The sequence below is a fragment of the Drepanopeziza brunnea genome, assembly GCF_022702325.1.
Source record: "Drepanopeziza brunnea f. sp. 'multigermtubi' strain 214-2 chromosome Unknown ctg2, whole genome shotgun sequence".
NCBI classification, from domain to species: Eukaryota; Fungi; Ascomycota; class Leotiomycetes; order Helotiales; family Drepanopezizaceae; genus Drepanopeziza; species Drepanopeziza brunnea.
The window spans coordinates 488,303-506,710 of record NW_027094065.1 but is presented as its reverse complement, the minus strand read 5'-3'; the positions used below and the strand labels follow the sequence as shown (position 1 = coordinate 506,710).

The following is an 18,408-nucleotide window of genomic DNA, read 5'->3' as shown; positions in this document are numbered from 1 at the left end:
ATATATATATATATATAAATACAATAAACCCTCCATCAACTGAGCATCCCTCAACTTCCGACAGCAAGCAGCATCCCTATACGTATACACCATATTATATATGATACATACCAAAATGAACAACACAGTCCCTCCCCCTCCCCCCGCCTTTTTTTTTTCTCTTTTCCCTCTCATCTCCCCTTCCCAATTTCCGTCTTCCCAAATCTCCATCTGCTATAGCAATAGGTAGTAAGCAGCGGAGCAGAATGGCAACAAGAGCACGCGTGCGCATGTACCTACTACCTACTACCTACTACCTACCTACCTACAGTACTAGGCAACTAACTGCCCATGCATAAACCTACTTCTTTTTTTTTTTTTCGCACCAGAACCAAATGATATCGGTCACCGACACTTCGAGGGGGAAAAAAAAACATCAACATTAGCCGGTGTTTATCAACTCTTTCTTCGGAAAAGCAGTCTGATGGAAACCGTCCAGCTTAAATCTGCCTCACTTGATAAAACCCAGCTAGATACGAGAGAGAGATAAAAAAAGCCGAAGTCGCTCCTTCCATCAAGACCTTCCTTCTAAAGTGCAGCGGAAGAGCCAAATCGGTCTGTACCTACGTCGTGTTACTGGCATGGATCGACTCTGTGCAATCATGGGAACACAAAGGGGGATCGTCTCGTAGTTGTAAGCTTTTTCTTGTCATGAAGGTTTACGACTTGGGAGGTGCCCCTTTTCAAAGCTTGTTATGGTCGTAGAAAGTTGGAAGTTGTCAAATTGTAAAAGAGTTCTGGGGCGACAATACAAATTCTCTCATGCATGAGCAGTTAGCAGTTAGAGGTGACTGACTGACTGTACCTGCACACTCGAATTTGGCGACGGCAATGAAGATTCTCTGAGTCCGAATTCCGTGTTATTTGCTAGTAGCGAGCGAGCGAGCTAGGTAGGTAGGTACCTAGTAGCGCATGAGCAGGCAGCTGCTGGGCCCTAAATACAGGGAGAGGCGCGTCCAAGGTGTTGGTTGACGTATTGGGAATGCAAAGCAAAGCCCCCCCCACCCCCAAAAAGGCGGAGCAGAGCAGAGCTGCTGTACATATGTAAAGTTAACTAAAGGCGTCGTCGGGGCGTGTAAGCTTATATGGACTTGCGACGGATATATGTGATTGATTGATTCGTGAATGGGCCTGATAGAGAAGAGAAAAGAGAAAGGGGGCGAGGGGGGAGAAGCTAGCTAGCTGCAGAGCCCGATGCGGTTAGTCATAGAACGTAGTAGGTAAGTAGCATCTGCGTGAATCGTCTAGTTTGATTGCTCGTGTGCGGATGGATATAATAGTAAATGTTATCTTGTTTCTAAATCATGGGTGGCAGATAAGGAAAAGCTGAGGTCGGCTAGTCATAAGTGAAAAGGTGGTGTCGACAGTCAATAGCAACCGAGGTGTTAGGCGACCGTTCAAGTTTGGACTAGTATCAAGATTGAAAAGACGCGGAGAGATATACCATGATATAAACCCTGTCCAAGACAACATTTCCGAATTGGTAAGTAGGCCTCTGTACGCCCGGCTTTTATATCGTAATTGTCTTTGAAAATTGGTAATATAAAACAACCTAGATGGCAGCCTCCCCCAGCACATTCTCTCATGATCTAGAAAGCCCACCCCACAGTGTAGCGGTAGATCTTCGCCCTCGTGGTTTCCGGTTGACCATTCTTCTCCATCTCAGCAGCGAGGAATTCCTGCTCCTCACGGTCGATTCGGGCCTTTCCAGTGAACAGATCTACCTCAGCAGACGGGATGAGCGTGGTTCCAAAATAGTACTTCCAGCCGAAGAACATCATAATATAGAGCGGAATTCCCAGGTACGTGGTGACGAAGGTGCGGGTGTCGAAGCCTTTTCCGGGGTGGAGCGTCTTGTGGCAGAACAGAGCGAAGCCTTTGAAAAAGGCGATCAGGAGGGAAAAGCCAAGAGCGCCGTAGGAGCCCCAGCGTCCGAAGGGAGCGACGAAGGCTAAGGCAGTGTCGGGGATGTTCTGGGCAATGCGGGCGTTGACGAAGCAGATGTGGCAGATGAGGATGGAGATCCAGGTGAGCAGACCGAACATGGTCACGAGGTTGACGAAGTAGCTGAAGACGGTGTAAGATTCCGTGTTGATACCGAGGAAGGCCAAGAGGCAGAAGGCGCTGGAGAGAGCCAGGGCATAGATTGGCACACCGCGTGAATCGGTCCTGGTGAAGAGCAAGGGTGCTTTTCCTTCGTGGGCTAGACCGTAGAGCGTTCTAGAGGCAATGTAGAGATCGGAGTTGGCCGCCGAGAAGACAAAGATTAGAAGACAGGCATTGAAGACCCCCGGAAGTGTTGGGATACTGGCCAGCTTGATGGCAACGACAAAGGGAGATGCAGTTGCCGTGTTGCCACCGTTATTGATTGCGCTCGCCAATTCCGGCGAGTTGTATGGGACAATCATTCCGAGAAGGAGGATGAGGACAACGTAGAACAGCAGGATCCGGTAGAAGGTTAACTTGATGGCGCGGGGGATGACTTTGCGCGGATTCGCTGCTTCACCGACAGTGACACCGACAAGCTCGGTTCCGAGGTAGGCGAAAACCGCGGTGGTAAAGGTCGCCCAAACAGCCAAGAATCTTCCGGCGGCACCCTCTGCATACCGGTCAGCGTTTCCTCGAGATAAACGGCCTGTGATTCCACGTACCCAGGATGTATGGATGGAAAGCCCCTGGATCCTTCCAGTACCTAAATCCAGTTGCTTCTCCTTCGGGTCCACCACCACAGGCGAGAATCAAACTGAGGATAATCAAGCCCAAGATAACAAGGACCTTGATTGAGGACAGCCAGAATTCGATCTCTCCAAAAAACCTGACACCGACATAGTTCATGATCATAATTGCCACCATGAAGACAGCAATGAAGACCCCGGGATTGACCGTGTCACGTGCGATCCAATACTGGACGACAAGTGATGCCGCAGTAAGATTGTTTGGTGTGACGATGATGTACTGCCAGAAGGTCAGTTATCGTTTCCATGAGACAAGCCCAGGCCCAGACGAGGGGGGCACCGTGCCTGCCACACGCAGACTTGGCCAGGCGTGCCGGGCTCAGTTGACATATCGATCGGATAGATAGATATATTTGAAGTGACCGCACGAACCTTGAACCAGTAATTCCAACCAAGACAGAATCCAAGGGCTGGATCGACGAAGCGAGTAGCATAGCCGGTGAAACCAGAAGGCAGAGGAAGCCATGCTGCCATCTATTGCATTGGTCCATCTGTTAGCATCAATTGACCATCGGTCGGCCATGCTGCTGCCGTGCGTGCGGGGGTAACCGTTGCCTCTCATGGATCCATCGGACGTTGGTTCCATACATACCTCTCCTAATGCCGCCATGACCAAATAACAGAGGAATCCGACGAGAGTGTATCCGATGAACATCGGTGCCGGGCCGGACTGAACGAGAGCCTTTCCACTAGATGATAGATATGAATTGTTAGGAGGCTTGAAGCTGATTTGGAGATTTCATTTGGAAATCAAGAGCGCTCGCTCGCTCTGAAAAAATTGAAAGAATGCAAAAGTTCAAGTCGACAATAAATCTGTGAGTAAATAATAAAAGAATAAATGAAATTCAAATTGAACGTGAACATAATGGCACTCACGTGCCAATGATGAGACCGGTGCCGATGGCACCGCCAATGGCTATCATGGTGATCTGGCGCGAGCTCAAGTTACGGTGGAGATGGTGGGTGTCGTCGTTCTCATCGAGTTCCTGGTTGTTTGCGTCGACATCGACCTGAGTATCGTAGGTGTGCTTGCCGGCCTTCCTCTCGGTAGAGCCACGGTCGGAGGCGTGGTCATCCGCACCCATGTTCATCATGTTTGCCATTTCTCGGTCGGTCGGTCGGTCGGTCGGTCGGTCGTCGGTCGTCGGTCGTCGGTCGACGAGATTCACTCCAGAGACAGACTCGATAAATGGGGGGGGGAGGTCGAGCTGGGGAGGAGGAGAAGGGAGGGAGAGATGGAAGAGCAGGGAGGAGAGACGAAGAAGTACTCGGTAAGAAAGAAGCGAGAGACCAGTCAGTCAGTCAGCTAGCCCAGTCAGCCCTTCCCTTCCTTCGTGCCTTCCTCGCATTCTAATCCGTCACTGATTGTCGGTGTTCAGCCTTCGAAGGAGCCGATACCTTCTAATTCGGGACACCATGGACCCCTCGATCTTGGTTCAGCCACACCGCCCAGCAACTCTTATCTGTGGCCAAGATGATTGCCAAGATGTCGGAAGCGGGCCACTCCAGTGGGTCAAAGATAAAGACTGCTGGGCCCTGGACTTCGCTGATTGCTTATTAGTAGTGTTTTGCAATCCCCTCAGCAACCGGCCCCACTCCGCGGCCCACTCCGCCCACCCCAACCCACCCCAACCCACCCCAACCCCCCACACCCCCCACCCCTCCTCACTATTACCCCAATATCCAGTTTTTCACGCAAATCATCATGTCGATCAGTATCAAGGCCCCACATGGATAATAGTGATCTTATCGACGAATAATGAAAATCCTCCGATGTTTTGCTCGTTATCGTTGTAGGATCTCGTCGACGAGACACTAGATAGCGACCTACGATCTGGATTAGGTTTGGCCGCTTTAGAGTTTGCTTATCCAAATGCGATACCGACTTCCTATCGAACTCGGGGTAGTCGGTAGGTACGCTTAGCCGCTTAGAATTCGCGACCGAGACTGACGCTCTCTGGAGAAGGAAGCCCAACGTGACGTGGTGGCCGGGTCCGCTCCTGTAATCTTGATTCCATTATAAGCTTCGCCAATCCTTCCGTGGATCTATCGCCAGCTTTATAAATCTTTTCGGTATCCCTTATCGAAGAGATTGGGTGCGAGGGCGCCGCGGCAAAGGAAACGGGGCGATGTGCTAATATTGGTATAGATAAAGCCGTCCGTACCATCCTACGCGCCCTCTGGCAAAGAAGTATCAGATATCAGGATGCTACGCGAAAGAATGTGCTGGCCAACGCGCCAGGAGTCTGTATCAATTTCGCATACGGGATCTCCGATTGAGCCGAACTTCTTATCAAACTACTTCGTATGATGGAAATGCGAAATGGGCCTGCCAAAGCCCTGGAATTTGATCTCAGCGAATCCAAATCGCCTCAGGGCCCGATTGATAACTCTTTTAAGCGCTATTCCGAAGGTCTTTTCACTTCCTATCAAATCACGTTTAGAACTACCTACTATGATGCCACTCGGCTCTAGTTTTTCTTCAACCCTCAAACCTTGACTAGTTAATTTTATTAAACTTCAAGCTCAATTTAAATCGCGAAACGCGGAAAATGACGGGAAAAAAATTCAACATATCCATTTGGTAACTAATAGTCAGTGCGCTGACTGTGAACCCGCGGGCACTCGGTCACAGTCAGTCCAAGCAAGTGTCCTAGTCCAAGCAAGTATCACCCCATTTCACTTGTTTCCGATTGAAAAAAGCTATATCTTACGATATTGGCTGCATTCATCAATAGCTTTATATTTACAAAGTTGATAATTAAGTAGAGCTCGATTGTGCCACTTCGTGCATCTATCTTCTAATATCATTGCTCGTTGCATTATTTTCGGGTTGCAAATCGCATCAATTCTAGCTGATATTTGGATGTCCCGGAGCCTTTCAAGCTTAGTAATCGACAAGCTGCAACGAGTTTTCATTTTTGAAAAACCAATCTTTTGCGCAATAATATTATAATATTTTATTTATATACCTAATGTTTGATGTTCTGATGGAAGATCGTGATGCCGATACGTAGATATAATTTTTACTATTATAGCTTGTTGCGTTGTCAAGTCATTTACGATACAAACCGTGATTTTTGATGACTTCTAATGATTTTCAACCCGATTTTGCATACTATTTGAAATGGGACACTTGCTTCGGCCGACTGTAATCGAGTGCCCGCAGATTCACAGTCAGCGCACTGACTATTTAATTACTTCAATACGAAGTAGCGCTCGGCATTGTCAATTACCTAAAGCTCCTCCCGCCTTGCCCTACGACTACCGGAAGCTTTGGTATGCCAAGGTTGTCGTCATGCTAGTCACCCACGAATTCTCAAGAAAATTGCAACCGATTCCAAGGTCTTATTCCCCGGGCTCTACCAAGTATGTCTATGTTTTAATGGGTTACTAACGGATATAATCTGGAATAGGGCTGATTAGGTCATCAGCTTACCGACCTGCCGGTATATGCTTAATCCTGATTACTAAGCGAGAGAGGTTGTGAGCTTCGCTAGCTGCAAGTCTGGCTCTCTCTCACCAAACCTAGTGCGGAACTCCGAATTCCCAGCATTCTGAGTCCTCTATCAGATTTTGCAAGTCTTGGATGCAAGTATCTCTCTCTGTTCTACGGCTGAAACGAGGATCGTCCTGACATATCAGAGTCAATTAGAGGAACTTGATGGGTTCTGAATTTGCTCTCCACAGATCATCTCTACATCTTCTTGCGCGCAGAAGTGAAAGTTGATAAAGTTGATAGGTTCCCGATGATGCATTTCCTTCGAGCCACGCCGAGCTGCTTTAAAAAATTGCACTCATTTATGGCTTGAAATATATATTGGATCAGTTCGTATCTGTCGCCTCTCGAGGAAGGCTATTCGGTTGTTCAATGACTGCATCGGCGCGCACACCTGTCACTTTCGCGCCACTTTCTATATACCATTTCCTCTCGCGCCACATTTCAACCTCATCCTCATCTTCAATTTTCTGCCAATTGCCCTCTTCTGGGTGATCGGTCCGGCAAATCCTGGTCTCCCCAAGACCTTTGTCGCAAAGCCCATTCAAGACGAGAATGAGGATGAGCTTTGGGCTTACGAGACGCTGGGGAAGTTGCAAGGAGATGTCATTCCAAGATGCCATGGAAGCATCAAATGGAGGGATGCAAGCAGCACAGGTGGTGGCTGGTACTCGGGAATTGCAGTCGAGTATTTGCAGGAGAATCTTCGCTACCTACAACCAACTGATATGTGTGAGAACATCTCCGCCAAATTCGTCTCAGATCTCGACGCCATTAGTGCAGAGTGAGTGATACACGGCGATGTACGACTGAGGGACACATTAATCGATCCGGACACGGGGAAAGTGTGCATTATTGACTTCGAATATGCCAAGTCGGAGGTGAGATCGCGAGGCGGATATCAAGTGCGGCAGTGAGACCCTATCATTTCAGAAGATAAGCCGTATTGATTTGGAACCTGAGTTTAAAACGTGGCAAGAGGTGCAGATTCGGGAAAGTACTACGTAGTACTACGTCCCAGGCGTAAGTAAGTAAGTACGTAGTATTACCCCTCAAGGAAAGTGGAAGCTAAACTTTTGAGGCACCCTCGAGGGGTAATACTTAGGCCTGTACCGTGGTACTACTAGGTACTACGTAGATATCCCAAAAACCTAGTATTTCACGTGATTTTATAGTTTACGGATGTAACGGGGCTTTACAGATCGCTTGGTGGCCAGCGAAGACGGATCTCTGAGCATGTGCGTGGCGCTGCCTACGAACCTGCGATATTCTCAATAATATTCGTAGAGCCGATCAGAAAACGCACTCTTCCCAAGAGTAAACGAGGCGATACACTTTAATGCTGGCCGTATTTTTCGTATCTGCCGACGGTACGAACCACGATTAAAAGTACGAAATAGATATTACAATATACTTTTTGGTGCCTAACTCGAACCCGATATTATCGATTAGCTCGACGACTCTATTCGACGACTAAATTCACCTTTATCGACAGAGCGGTGTCTACGATCGATTATACAAAGACGCTAAAAGAATAAAAAGGATACGATAGCGGCCTAGCTCTTCGAAACTCTCGAGATTGCTATGCGGTAAAAGAACTTTTAGCAGATGCTAGCTCGAAGAAGCTCATGACTATAATCGATTATAGATATAAGAGGTCGGACGAGAAGAAAAGAAGGAAGACCCTTAGTCGGATACTCGATTGAATGGTCGGAAAGACGGTATATCGAGCTGCTGATAACTAATCGCAATAAAAAGCGACCGTAATACTTAAACTAGCAGTAACGAATCGCCGTCAACAAAAAGCATAAAGATATACCGGTACTACAGTACGTACGTAGTATTAAAGCTGCGATACCGCGGGGTTAAAAACGGATTAAAACCCCGAAACTTTATATCGATTTAAACCTTTTTCTTTCGTAAGTTTAATCTTATCGATATACTACGTAAGTGAACTTCGTATCTAAGTAAAGAACCATTTTATTAGTTACGTAAGACCGCCTTCTTTTGCGGAGTGTTCAGGTTAAGATCTGACGCCGGCACGTCATTACTCTGTAAACCCTTAAGAAGGTGGTAAGTCAGACTCCTTTTCAGGACCCGTAGCAGACGTCAAAACAATACTACACTACACTACACTACACTACAGATCGCTTGGTAATATATTGAAAGTGCCCTCTATATAGTGAGCCCCGGCAAGACCACTCGCGGTTGGCTGGGACGACGTTCCAAAAGGCATGAAATAAAACCGCCAGGAAAAAGTGCACTTTGTTGCGATTATGAGGTTGGCAACCCCTGGAAGCTCAGCCTTTGCAACCGTCTCGGTGGTAAAGCTCTGCACGGACCCACCTATACTTCTGATTCGGAGTAAGAAACGTTCATAGCCTCGGCGATGGGTCCGTTGCCTGCTGACGAAGCCGAGGCATTCTGACGACCTTGGCGAGTAAACAAAAGTGTCGTTGATATAATTGCGATGTGGCCCACCATTTTCGCCTACTTGATTAAGCGAAATCAGGTGAAAATGGCGGGCCGCCTCACAATTACTCGTTACGGTAAAGCCCACAAAGCCCCGCATTTCGTTCGACCCCTCATTCGCATGGAAAAGGAGCCAATGAGAACATCTCTAAAGGGGAAGGAGCTCCCATACCCTGAGTAGCTTAGTTCAACCTTAGAATCCATGTTTCTCTACAAGTCGTCAAGGTATCTGACAAAACTACAGAAATTCTCTCGAAGCCCCCTCCCACAGTCTGCGAAGCCATACAATCTCTTCAAACCTCAACGCCAAACCTACCTCACAGATACCATCCGGTCTCACCAAGCCCGGAAGATGGCGCCCCAGCTCGACAGCTATTTCAAGCAGGTCGACGACCTCTCCGACCACTTCATAGAGCGACTGCGCAAAGCCGTCGCTATCCCCTCCATCTCCGCTGAGGATGAGCGCCGTCCCGAGGTCGTCCGCATGGGACAGTTCCTCGCCGACGAACTCAAAGCCCTCGGAGCAGAAGTAGAGCAGCGACCCTTGGGCATACAACCAGGAAAGACGGACCTCGAGCTCCCCCCGGTCGTCATTGCTCGGTACGGAAATGACAAGAAGAAGAGGACGATATTAGTATACGGACATTATGATGTTCAGCCTGCTGGGAAGGAAGACGGGTGGGCAACGGAGCCGTTCGAGCTCACGGTGGACGATAAGGGACGCATGTATGGACGTGGTAGCACGGATGATAAGGGGCCGGTTTTGGGGTGGTTGAATGCCATTGAGGCTCACCAGAAGGCTGGTGTGGAATTTCCAGTCAACCTTTTGATGTGCTTCGAGGGTATGGAGGAGTATGGCTCTGAAGGTCTAGACGACTTCATCAATGTGGAGGCGAAGAAGTATTTTGCTGACGCCGATGCGGTCTGCATATCGGATAACTACTGGCTAGGAACTGAGAAGCCATGCCTGACATACGGTCTCCGCGGTTGCAGTTACTACTCTGTTGAGATCTCCGGCCCAGGTCAAGATCTCCACAGCGGTGTGTTCGGTGGCACTGCCCAGGAGCCAATGACTGACCTGGTGCGAGTGCTTGGAACTTTGGTCGACACAAACGGAAAGATCCAAATTCCAGGTCTGGCTGAGCTTGTTGCTCCTCTTACAGAGGAAGAGAAGTCCCTCTACGGAGACATTGCGTTCACAATGGACAACCTGTACGAGTCTCTCGGCAGCAAGACCTCGATCCACCCCGACAAGGAGAAGACTCTCATGGCTCGCTGGAGATACCCCTCCCTCTCAGTCCACGGTATTGAGGGCGCATTCTCGCAACCAGGTGCCAAAACCGTCATCCCAGCTAAAGTCATCGGAAAGTTCTCTATCCGCACAGTCCCCAACATGGAGCCAGCGGACGTAGATAGGCTGGTCTTCAAGTATGTCAACGACGAGTTCAAGAAGCTGGGCAGCAAGAACAAAATGAGCTGCACTTTGCAACATGCCGGTAAGTGGTGGGTTGCAAGCCCCAAGCACTGGAACTTCAGCGCTGCTGGAAAAGCAGTAGAGCGAGTATGGGGCGTCAAGCCTGATCTGACCAGAGAAGGTGGAAGGTAAGCTAACTATAACCGCTGATTTTCTCCCTATGATCTGTATATTGACAACAGCCACAGCATCCCAGTGACACTGACCTTCGAGCAAGCCATCGGCAAGAACGTCCTGCTGCTCCCAATGGGTAGCTCGACTGACGCTGCTCACTCCATCAACGAGAAGCTTGACAAGCGAAACTACATTGAAGGTATCAAGCTGCTGGGTGCATATCTGCACTATGCTGCAGAAGAAGAGATGGTCTAGATATCTTGAGCCAGCTAGATAACAGCTCCTGCAATAGGATCAAATCCGATACACGCTTGCCCTCTGCTTGACAGTGAAGCAGGCTTGTTTCTGCCACACGTTCTATCTTCCGTCCTTCCGTGTGTTCTGCTGTGTTTCTCGATGCAGTTATAGAAGCTCAACCTGTGAACGTAGAATCCCTCCCCCTCCCGCTCGCTTACTGGACATTTCCATTCTAATGTAGCATTTTACATTGATTAATAAGTAATTCACGTTGACTTCATGGAACACGTCAATTACGCGTCAGACTTCGAGTCGTCCCGGAAACGTTTGGTTCATATAACAAGATCCTACGGTCATCACATTCTCGCCATTTAATGGTCATCAGAAGCACTTCAAATGCCGAATAATGGATGATCTCTAGTGTAAAATTGGCGAGCCACCCCCTCAAGTGGGAGGGAATGGGGAGTGGGCTACCTACCACTCGCTGCCAGACTTTTATCGGCCTTAGAAACGCCCTCAACACCACCGCCATGCCCCCACGCAAAGATCTAAATCTACTTGCGCTGAAAAAAGTAGACGTAGGCAGACTTCTTCATGTCCTCGACATCGGTGGCCTTGACGACCTTCTCGTCGTTGAAAAGCACCCATTGCGAAGTGCTCTCACCGGGGAGAAGCTTGCGCACAAAGGCTACGTAGTGACTGCACATTGTGTTAGTCATTCCACTTTTCTTTTGGTAGACGTGCGACAGGGGCGGACTTACCCAGAATGGACACTGGCACCCTTGTGGCAGATGATCGAATGTAGCTGGAAAGTCGCAGGCAAATCACCACTTCCAGCCTCCTTCTTCTCCGCAACCGTCTCAGAACCAGGTGCCACATCATCCTCGAAATCGCCCTGCTCATCCGGATGGCTAAACAACCATTCGACAGCTCTCTCCACATCGCCTCCGGTCTCCTTCAGCGCCTTGCGAGCTTGAGGAGGACCGAAACCCATGGCTCCCAGCATATCGATCTTCTCGGGGTCAGCACCAGCTGGGGCTCCGCCGCCACTACCAATGTCCAAGGGTGCGTCGATGTCAGCGTCTTCCATGTGGGCGAAGAGCCATTCCATGGCAGTGTTGGCATCTGAGTTACCGGTAGCATGCAGAGCTCTCTCGCAGCGGTTACGGGAGAAGCCCATACTTTCCAGTGCTTGTACGGCCTCCTCGTTGGCGACGAAGGACGGCTTCGTACTTTCGCTGGCGTCTTCCGGGAGAAGTTCCTCGGATGCTTGGGGGCCCAGAGATTTATAGTCGTCCAGGTTGAATGGCGCGTCGCCGACGATTACAGGGAGATCGAGCTTAGTAGGAACCCAATTGACCAAAGCAAATCTTCGAGCATTGATAGCCAGGACATCGGGGAAGGTCTTGAACAGCGACCGCTTTGTGAATCCAGCCTTGCTGCCGCAAGATGCACAGGTGAGCTCTACCATTTCAGCACCTGTGAAGATATCCAGGCACTCCTTCAAAGTAACAGCTTCGTACTCAACTACCTGATCTTCAGCGCCGCTAGCTACTGCCTTCTCAATCTTCCGGACTGGAACAGGTACCGAGATGTTATCTTGCTCGTCAGTACGATAGCGAACTTTCTTACAGCCCAAACATTGCAGACGTTGCTCCATGAGAAATCTGAACGACTCTGTTGGATCTTGCAAAGAAGCCTTGTGTTGAGAACGCGTGATGAGTTTAAAAAGGTGAAGAAGAAGCTCAAAAGCATCTTGTTGTCTCATCGTGGAGAACTCCGCATGTCCCTTTCCAATCAAAACCTTGAGCATTGCAGGAGCCAGACCTCTCTGGTCAGCAAGCTTCGAGTCATCAGTACGGACGTCTGGATCCGGGCGCGAGTATCGTCCAGAGAGCAGGCCATCGCCAAGCTTTCGCAACTGGGTCTCAAGATCTTGAGCGGGATCATCAACAATCGGAAGATCATTGCCAGACAGGTAGTAGCGCTCCTGGAATTGAGGCAAAGAGAACAGGCATTGCAGACTGCTTGCCAAATAGCAGCTGTTGCCCAAGTTCTTCAAGCCTGTGAGACCTTCGCCGAACAGCTTTTGTAATTCATGACCTGCTTCATCAGTCATGTCAAACTCCCAACGCATATTTTCATCAACTTGCATTTCTGTCAGAGTCTTCTCGGTTTTTTCACGCTCAGCAAGAATGATACCCCAGTGAGCGAGATGCGCACCAAGATCATCATCGATGCGTTCCTCATCACAGGCATAGCAGTAGACATCTGCTGTGCCTTCTGGTGTGATGGACCCCAGCTTGACCGCAACTCCGTGACCTGCAGATGTACTATGTTCTAGTCCGTGAGAATGTCCCTGCATGCCTCCAAACTGAGCACGACCACAGCCCAAGTTGCCACATTCCAAGCAGAGCCAGAGATTTTCCTTCAGATCGCAAAGAGAACAGTGACCAAGGTCTTGAGACTCGATTTTGCGCGTCGGATGTTGTTGAAGCGTGAGGATATGTTCACATGAGGTGAAGACCTGTTCCCACGCTTTGACTTCTTCTTTTCTGGAGAATGTGTTGGCCTTCATTACTCCGTCTACTACCGCGGCAAGCTTCCCCTGCGACTTGTCTACATCAATGATGTTGCATGTGTAGCATCGGACGGTCGTCTCGTAGTCATATCGATCGGCCTCGGTTTCCGCAGCAATTGACAGCTTCGACATCTTCTGAGGGGGCTCGTCGCGGATGACTACTTTTCGGGTGCGCTTAATGTTGAGGACCAAGGGGTGAGACGTGAGGACGTGGTGGAGGGCGGCATGCTTTCTGTCTCCTGTGCAGCCACCGTTGAAGCAGTAAAGGCAGACATCGAGGCCAGTAGGATCATCCTGATATTGAGTTAGATTCGAGCCCACACCACAGAGAGCCTCTTGTATGGTTCGTTGGAAGGTGGAGGCGTAGCGGTGGGCTGGCAAGGCTTACTATGGAATCGAAACATTGGGTACAATCTTCGCGGTAGACAGATTGGTTGACTCCGGGAGGTCGCAACTCTATCCGATGTTAGACTAGAGCTCTACCTGATATTATCCGAGGTCATAGACACGTATTTGCAGCGAAGCTGACGCGACGTAACAGCACCGGGTATGCAGTAGGTATATGATGTACAGCGGGGGTCGGTCGAATGTCCCCAGGCTTCCTGGAATGATTCGAGCGACGGCCGCAGGCTTTCTCGCAGATGATGTGGAGAGAGTTTGCAAGAAAGGAGTAGGGAATGCTTGCTTGCTTACCTGCTGCGTTGACATGATTGCAGGCCATTTTCGTGGATTGGCCGAGTTTGGATTGAAGTTTGAAGTTTGATGTTTTGATATTGCAGAGAGTCTCAACAGTTGCTGGCAGGTAGTAAAGTACGGAGTATGAATAGAAGCTGTCGACGCGGGGTGGAAAACCAAGCTGCAAAGACCCCTCCCTACACACCCATCCCCACCTTCAGCCCTGCAAGCACCGATACCCCGATACCCCGATACCCCGATACCCCGTACCGATAAGCCCCGTCATACAGCAGTATTACTGTACTCGTACCCCTGTCTCTTTGTCAGTAACGTATGGAACTCTCTGGGTAAAGGTATCTATCCACTCTGGTGCCATAAAGGAACGGTCAGTTCACTTCAGTGCAGCTCAGACATAATCGACACGATACAGCACTACACAATACAATACCATACAATACAATACAATACAGAATTCCGGGCCTCACTTCAGGCCCTAGAATCACTTGCCGCTGTACTACCGTACTTTACTACAGTACTTTACCGTCTTGAAGCCTGGGACCGGACCCGTCGAATACATATCGAAAGTATAATTTGCGAGTGATCTTGAGTACCAGCTCTTAAACCGATCAACTTACTACGTATAAGGATTCATTCAGCCTTGAAACGTATCTTTAAGCCAGTATTTAGTCTGTGCAATGGAGTTGACAGGGCTTTGAGCCATTCAGAAATCACCGCTTTACGATTTATGAAGCTACCGTAGTAAACTGGGTCCGACATTTATTCATGGGGGGGATAGTATAAGAATTCATGCAGCCTTGAAAAGCATCTTTGAGCCAGTACTTAGTCTGTGCAATGGAGTTGACAGGGCTTTGAGCCATTCAGAAATCACCGCTTTACGATTTTTGAAGCTAAACTAGGTCCGACAGTACTACAGATATTCAAATGGATGGTATAAGGATTTCATTCAGCCTTGAAAAGTATCTTTGAGCCAGTATTTAGTCTGTGCAATGGAGTTGACAGGGCTTTAAGCCATTCAGAAATCACCGCTCTACAATTTATGGAGCTAAACTGGGTCTGACCTTGATTTATAGAAGGTTCGTGGTAGGAAGCATCCATACAGTATTGATTACGTCACGACTTCCTAGTGGCACCAAGAAGTATACCGGTGTACAGATACGGTAGACTTTCCTCGCCTCTGAGACTAATGATCATCCTCTCCTCCCACTTCTGATGGGACCTGTTTTCTGTTTTCGGCTTACAACCCCCTGGGCGACCCACCTCCTAGGACATGTCACATGACCAGTACCGATCTGATCTGACCTGATTAGCAAATAATTTAGCGGGCGTCATGGGGAAACACCAAATATAGACATCAAGTTTTGCCATCATCTCCTTCCTACAGTACCGCCTCACACCGCACACATCTATCGACCCTCTACCGCAGACCACACCCGCATCCTAACAACTACCTTCCACAACTACAAGATCTATTAAAAACCTCAAGAATGTTCAGAAGAGCCCTTTCGGCCGCTCCTCGTGCTGCTGGCCAAATGCTATCGGCCTCTGTCAGACCCGCCACCAGACTCGCCCCTCCTCAAATATTGTCCTCCATCGCAGTTGCAGGCCGACGACAATATCATGAGAAGGTCCTCGATCACTATTCCCGACCTCGCAATGTTGGAAGCATGCCAAAGGCCGATGCCGACGTAGGAACTGGTCTTGTCGGTGCGCCAGCATGCGGAGATGTGATGAAGCTGCAGATCCGGGTCGACCCCACAAATAACACCATTTCCGATGTCAAATTCAAGACTTTTGGATGCGGATCAGCCATTGCATCGTCGTCTTATTTGACTGAGCTGGTACGGGGTATGACTTTGGAGGAGGCTGGCCGAGTTCGCAATACAGAGATTGCAAAGGAGCTCTGCTTACCTCCTGTAAAGCGTAAGTCCTTTGCTGTCCGGTATCCGCGTCTTCATCAATAGCTAACGATGAACAGTCCATTGCTCCATGCTTGCCGAAGATGCCATCAAGTCCGCTATCACGAACTACTACTCCAAGAACCCAAACGCCCGCTCGACTAATCTCGGCGGAACCGGATCGAGCATGCCAAAGATTGATGTAGAGACAGTGATGGAGCCTACTGGATCTCAAACCGTGACCGCGTAAGCTTGGGGATGGGTGTGGCTACATGGCGTTGGAGTTGTCGGGACCCTTTTTGGTACCTAAATTGATCTTAGAAATTCGGCAATTGTGGATTTGCAAGTTCATTTTTCACGATCGGGCACTTGTTTGGGGGTATGGGTGGCGAAGACCAGCTTTAATCAAGAAAGCGGCAGGGTCTGGACACATTGAGCACTTTATGAATGTCGCGGAAACGCATTGGACATTACAATTGTACAAAATCTTCCATTCAGTGGAAGAAACACCGATACCACACCAATAATGGAATCTATCTACCTACCACCGATCTATTTATTGATCTGCCCAGACCAAAAAATAATCTTGCCTCTGATCATTCTGACAGGGATCAACAGCAAGAAGTCGTAGTGCTAGTTGCCAGAATCTACTAGCGGCCGCACCCAAAAGCTTATCAGGTCCGAATTGATTTTTATTCCAAAATTCCCATCACATTTCGCTACTTTAACAAGGACTTGACACCAGACAGCAACAATGGGTAAACGAAGCTTAGATGATGCGGAAATCTCTATCGGAGGCCAATCGACGGTTGAAAATGTGCCAGCCTCAAAAAAGAGCAAAAAAGAAAGCAAGAAGGTTGCGGTAGAGGCAACTACCACCACGGAGGTAGATGTTGATGCGGAAAAGGCAGCGAAGAAGGAGAAGAAACGCTTGAAGAAGCTGAAAAAACTGGCTGAGGCCGAGGCGGCAGAGACTCCAGCGGAAACCGAGGACACGAAGGAGGACACGAAGGTTGAGGAAGTGGTAGACGAGAAGGCGGCGAAGAAGGCAGAGAAGGCCAAATTGAAAGCTTTGAAGAAGGCGAAGAAGAACAAGCCAGAAGAAACAACGGAAGCTGCGACCACAGTACCGGAAACTAGGACCTCTGCGCCAGCCGCGGATGGGAAATCCGATAGCGGCTACACAGAAGCTGCTGGCTTGATAGCTCTCCCTCAATCCGAAGTTGACAAGTTCCTCGCAGAAAACTTCATCTCCGTCACGGATCCCCTCCCTACCTTCGCAAAACTCCGACCCTTGACGGCCTTCGATTTCCTCCCCATCACCGACCCTGCGCAACGAGCCCCCTTCAAGAACTTCAAGGCGCCCACGCCTATACAAGCCGCAGCATGGCCCTTCTTACTCTCCGGAAGAGACGTTATCGGAGTCGCAGAGACTGGGTCAGGAAAGACGATGGCATTCGCAGTTCCCTGTGTACGCGGAATCCTAGCTCTCCCGGCAAGCCAGAGAAATAAGGGTCCCAGGGCTGTCATTGTATCGCCGACAAGGGAGTTGGCAATGCAGAGTTATGACCAGATCATGGAACTCGCCAAAGTCTCTGGCTTAAAGGCCGTGTGTGTATATGGCGGCGTGCCCAAAGACCAACAGCGCCAAGCGTTGAAGACAGCAGATATTGTTGTTGCGACTCCAGGTCGTTTGAACGATTTAATCAACGAAGGCTGCGCGGATCTCAGTAAAGCCAACTATGTGGTATTGGACGAAGCAGACCGCATGCTGGACAAGGGATTCGAAGAGGAGATCCGCAAGATTATCAACATGACCCTCCCCATCGGCCAACGCCAAACCCTCATGTTCACAGCGACATGGCCAGAGTCCGTCCGCGCTCTTGCATCTACCTTCATGACCAGCCCAGTCAAGATCGCGATTGGCGATAACCCCACAGGAGACTTGCGCGCCAACACGCGCATTGTGCAGAAAGTCGAGGTGATGGATGGTAGACAGAAGGAATACAGATTGCTGCAGCTTCTTAAGCAGTACCAGAGCGGCGCGCAGAAAGACGACCGTATCCTGGTGTTCGCACTGTACAAGAAGGAGGCTACGAGATTGGAGGGGTTCATCAAGATGAAAGGTTTCCGAGTAGCGGGCATTCACGGGGATTTGAGCCAGGAGCAGAGGACGAGGAGTCTAGATGCGTTCAAGAAGGGGACGACGCCGATTCTGGTGGCGACGGATGTGGCAGCTAGAGGGTTGGATATTCCCGCTGTGCAGCTTGTTATCAACGTGAATATTTTCTCGTTGTTCCGGATTGTGCTGAATCTTGGCTAATTGGTATCCAGGTTACCTTCCCTCTCACAGTAGAGGACTACGTTCACCGCATCGGGAGAACAGGCAGAGCCGGCTTGGATGGCCTCGCTATAACCTTCTTCACCGAGCAAGATAAAGCTCTTTCGGGATCGTACGTTTACACCTCCCCATCGCAGCCACCCTTATCCTATGCTAATGCAATTTAGTTTGATCAACGTCCTAAAAGCAGCGAACCAAGAAGTCCCAGCCGACCTCCTGAAGTTCGGCACTACGGTCAAGAGAAAGGAGCATGAAGCCTACGGCGCCTTCGCTAAAGACGTAGATATGAGCAAGAAGGCGAAAAAGATCACTTTTGATTGATTGC

The 18,408-nt window shown here is 49.3% G+C and overlaps 5 protein-coding genes across 5 annotated transcripts; 3 read left to right on the top strand and 2 right to left on the bottom strand.

Moving 5' to 3' along the window:
* Positions 1-1,628: 1,628 nt before the first annotated feature.
* L3040_001348 (uncharacterized protein) lies at positions 1,629-3,868 on the bottom strand (the record flags this gene model as incomplete). Its single annotated transcript, XM_007292902.2, has 5 exons — positions 1,629-2,638; positions 2,691-2,994; positions 3,147-3,248; positions 3,367-3,463; positions 3,651-3,868. The coding sequence occupies 5 exons, from the start codon at positions 3,866-3,868 to the stop codon at positions 1,629-1,631; spliced, it is 1,731 nt and encodes a 576-aa protein (XP_007292964.2).
* Positions 3,869-9,097: 5,229 nt separating this feature from the next.
* On the top strand, positions 9,098-10,588 carry L3040_001347 (uncharacterized protein; the record flags this gene model as incomplete). Its single annotated transcript, XM_007292900.2, has 2 exons — positions 9,098-10,347; positions 10,408-10,588. The coding sequence occupies 2 exons, from the start codon at positions 9,098-9,100 to the stop codon at positions 10,586-10,588; spliced, it is 1,431 nt and encodes a 476-aa protein (XP_007292962.1).
* A 536-nt stretch (positions 10,589-11,124) lies between these two features.
* On the bottom strand, positions 11,125-13,872 carry L3040_001346 (uncharacterized protein; the record flags this gene model as incomplete). Its single annotated transcript, XM_007292899.2, has 4 exons — positions 11,125-11,269; positions 11,332-13,445; positions 13,540-13,607; positions 13,845-13,872. The coding sequence occupies 4 exons, from the start codon at positions 13,870-13,872 to the stop codon at positions 11,125-11,127; spliced, it is 2,355 nt and encodes a 784-aa protein (XP_007292961.1).
* A 1,459-nt stretch (positions 13,873-15,331) lies between these two features.
* On the top strand, positions 15,332-15,992 carry L3040_001345 (uncharacterized protein; the record flags this gene model as incomplete). The annotated part of the gene is made up of 2 exons (XM_007292898.1): positions 15,332-15,767; positions 15,823-15,992. 2 exons carry the CDS (start codon positions 15,332-15,334, stop codon positions 15,990-15,992), a joined length of 606 nt encoding a protein of 201 aa, XP_007292960.1.
* Positions 15,993-16,496: 504 nt separating this feature from the next.
* On the top strand, positions 16,497-18,404 carry L3040_001344 (uncharacterized protein; the record flags this gene model as incomplete). The annotated part of the gene is made up of 3 exons (XM_007292897.2): positions 16,497-18,020; positions 18,077-18,195; positions 18,251-18,404. 3 exons carry the CDS (start codon positions 16,497-16,499, stop codon positions 18,402-18,404), a joined length of 1,797 nt encoding a protein of 598 aa, XP_007292959.1.
* Between the last annotated feature and the right edge of the window lie 4 nt (positions 18,405-18,408).